Raw genomic sequence first — 3,883 nt, 5'->3', positions numbered from 1 at the left:
GGCTCAGGGCGCCTTCGCGGCCAACAGCGGCACCTGGTGTCCGAGCGCGGCTCCTTCTGCGAGTAGCCGCCTCCCGCCGCCTGCAGCGGCGCTGCGCTCGGGAAGAACGGGCCGCGGCTCCGCCCGCTTGGGTGACAAGCTCCGTGATTTCCCTTCGGAACATTTCCCCTCGCCAAAAACGATACTAGGTGGTGTGGCTCTTCTCTTCTCCTTTTCTCTTCTCTTTTCTCCAGGGATCATACCTCTGACGGTCATCACTGAAAAGAGCCTACCTCACTTCTGATCTCGACTTCGTCTTCCCTACACATTGCTGAGGAGGCATAACTTGGTTTTCTCATTTATTTCTTTACTTGCAAAGAGAGTTCAGCTGTTTCTTCTACAGAAGAAGACTGTATCCTTGATGTTCTATCTATGGAAAGAACTCAGGTCTCCAGAAGACATAGATTCACATCAAATTTATTTGTGCTTATTGCAGCAACACTAAAACCAAGCTGAACCTGCTTACTTTTTCATGGCTTTGTGACAGTGAAGTAGCAGGGCAATCCCATGCCCTCTCCTTGGTTTTCATACAGTAAATAATAGAGCAAGGACATCATATTACAAAGAATATCCGTGTCTGTCCATAACAGAATTGTTTTGCCTTTTGAAATATAGGTCCAACCTAAGAAATCTGCAATGCATACAAATTCCAAAAGACTCTCAACTCCATCAGTGACTCCCTAACTCTTTATGTCAGTCTAAACATAACCCACAGAGCACAGATCCTCTCAAAAGGGTGAAATAGCCCAGGGAACCTGAGCTCTCTAGTAGTTGTTATGTCTCAGTAAAGTATTTCCTGCAAGTTTTATTACCCACTTGTAGCTGCACAATGAATGACAAGTTCTTTCGTACCTTTTTTGGCACATAGGCATTCACAGTGCAGCAAAACAATGCGCCCATTACTGACAGAGATGAGCTGCTGCAGGATTCAGTACAGTCATCCAGCCATGACATAACTGAAGACAACACAAAAGGGTTGCACCACTGCTGTGGCAGGGTACAGTTCATCTTGCAACATGTTCCCATGCTCCCACCTCATCCACCAACATATAAACACATCAGGGCCCCTTCTCTACACAACTACTGACACTTGCTGCTACCCCGCCATGCAGGCCACGCAGCAACATGAAACAGGAGATTTCACACAGTAGTGAGCTGCTGGTTCTACCACAGAAGCATCAATGATGCAACAGCAGGTCAAAACAAAATGAAGATAAAAAATGCTAAAAAAATCCAGGTAGGTCTGTTGATAGGTCATCTTTAATTACACCTGTTGCTATTGTAACAGTTGTCTTGAATTACTCCCAGGTCTCCATTGTCAGGGACGAGTTCAAGGATCACTGTTCACGATTTTGGGAAAGCAGAGCTGGAAAAGGAAACAGATATTGTCCAGCCTCTCAAATCCCTGCTGTATTGCCAGCATTTCTGTATCCCCTTCCATGAAGATGGAAACAGAAATTAAACCTGAAGCCTCATGGCCTTCTCTCAAGGAAAACCTCATCTTAAAAGACTACAAGACAGTGAACCACAGTGATGGCAAGTGGCGCAAATTCTGAAATCAGGCAGTCAACACTGGCAGCAGCATGGCTCTTGCTCACAATTATTGACACATCTCCTGAGAAAGGCAAGCTAAGTCACCCTGCCTATGGGGGAATCAGGAGCTTCAGGTGTCGTCCCAGTTCATATTCACATGATCGTCATGAGGCACACACACAACGAGACACAAAGTAACAGTTTATTTTTAAAAATATTCTCAAGAACGAAAAAAATAAAAGAAAGGACATACAACACCTACCACTGCAGGGTACATTGAACTAGCGAGTCAGGAACCATAGTGGAAGTGCTTCTACAAATATATTCACCCACCAAAACCAAGTTCTCTGGCAATACATCTTGCTTAATATAGCACTACAGCTGCATGTTTTTCACACCTACCTTGGTTCCCGCTCTTCTGCCATTAAGTACTTTGTATTAGAAAGTACATTTACATCATGCTTGGAAAGGGGCAATGTGAAATGTTTCTACTATCTTTTCCATGTCCATAGTAATTCTGTACTACTTCACAACTAATATAGCCCATGCAAGGTGAACAGAGAAGAACCTGGAGTACCAACTGTGGTCACCTCGCATGATCTCTTTCAGAGGAGAATCAAAAAGGAGGACAGGCTTCTGATTAAGAAAAGACTGGAAACCAGCACTTCACAGCAGCCAGAAGCAGAAAGTTCATTACAACTACCCTACCTGCAAGACAGGAAAATGTACTCAAATGAAGACACTCCATACAAAATGGAATAAGGCTGCAAGAGGTGATTGGAGCTGTGATTAACTACACAGATGGGAGGATAACCAAACCTAGTCATTTGAGCAAGACAGTAAGTTCAACACTGCAGTCGGGGAGAGATCTTTGCCAGGAACTGTGCACATCAGGGGATCTCAAAAAGTCATGGAGAGTGATGTAACAAAGGTTACAGGAGATATTACCCAATGGAGCAGAGTTAAAATACATGTCTGCTGAGAAACGCAGAAAGATTTGATGACCCTGAAGACCTAGGTGGGAAAATACCAAAAAGCTTTTCCATGCAGGACACCACAAAGCTGAGGACATGGGGGAAAAAAATGTGGCTTCAGCAGAGACTGTGACTGACTTGGAACCAAACATTTAAGGCTCTGAAATGACATCTTTCATGCAGGGAAGACAGACACATACATATATCAGCTCCATTCTCAGTGCCAACCAAAAGGGTAAGTCTTATGAGACCATGGAAAAAAACTCCGTTTCATCCAACTTTGTGGAAGTACATGGTTCACCAACATTTTGAATATTTTATGGAGGTCCTCCCCTTCCTACAAGGGCAAGAAGAAGAGAGGAGACTATGAAGGGTTTCAGAGGCAGCCAGCAGGATAACCAATGGTTTAGAGCAGCTTCTATTTCAGGAACATTTCCTTGTGTTAAAAAATAAAAGACTGAAAGGGAATATGACAGAGGTCTTCAAAGCAGTAGTACCATGAAGAATGATAAGGAGCAAAAACATAAAAAACTAGATTAGACAACATTGCGTGAAAACTCATCCAGCTTCAGAACGCACACCTTTCAAGAGCGGTCTGGAATTGATATTCCTACATGACCTTTCAATCAAAACTTATACTGTTCTCCCAATACACATCAGCCTTCTCTACAAAAACATACGAGGTACTACAGAAAAGAGCAGCCTACCCTATTACACCTCAGACTGAAATAAAGAAGTAAACGACCACGTGAAAATATTAGCATTGATGTCGTGATGCTATAGAAAACGGCTGCAGAAAAACTCAGAGCAATTCCAGTCCCCAGGAAGAACAGAAAGTGACATAAGAAAACTGCAGTGGTGTTAACAGTTTCCAGAAAATGAAGACACGAGGGACGCTGCAGTCAGCATTCAGAGAGAAAGCATCCGCCAGGCCCCCACCACCCGCGGGCCCCGGCGGCTGAGCCCGGCTCCCACCAGCGCCTGCCCGGGGCCCGGGCGACAAGGGACACGGGAAGGGGGAAGGGGCGAGAGGCGACAAAGGGGGGGGCACTGACCGTGTCCACGAGAGCGGGCGCCTCCGGCTGCGTCTCCTTCGCCGCGGGGACGGGCGGCGGCGGGAAGTTGGGGCTGAAAACCATCAGGTCGCTCTTGCCCGCGCCCTCCGCCACGCACAGGCTCCGGCTCTGGCGCTGCGAGTACGACCAGCTCCCCACTTCGCTGGCGCACACCAGCGGCGCCGGCCCGGGCCCCGACAGCACGGCCGCCCGCGGCGCCCACCGCGACGCCCCGTACAGCACCACCGCCAGCAGGAACAGGCTCGACACCGCGCAGATGGC

The 3,883-nt window shown here is 47.1% G+C and overlaps 1 protein-coding gene across 1 annotated transcript in view; it reads right to left on the bottom strand.

Moving 5' to 3' along the window:
- Nucleotides 1–3,455, bottom strand: part of LOC104833438 (protocadherin alpha-C1-like) — a 49,105-nt gene extending 45,650 nt beyond the window's left edge. The window contains 1 exon segment of the mRNA XM_010570083.1: nucleotides 3,447–3,455. Within this exon segment, the coding sequence (XP_010568385.1) occupies nucleotides 3,447–3,455 (9 nt within the window).
- Nucleotides 3,456–3,883: the final 428 nt, after the last annotated feature.

This window comes from Haliaeetus leucocephalus, unplaced genomic scaffold (genome assembly GCF_000737465.1).
Source record: "Haliaeetus leucocephalus isolate CR32 unplaced genomic scaffold, Haliaeetus_leucocephalus-4.0 Scaffold286, whole genome shotgun sequence".
NCBI classification, from domain to species: domain Eukaryota; kingdom Metazoa; phylum Chordata; class Aves; order Accipitriformes; family Accipitridae; genus Haliaeetus; species Haliaeetus leucocephalus.
This window is presented reverse-complemented; position numbering and strand designations above follow the sequence as displayed.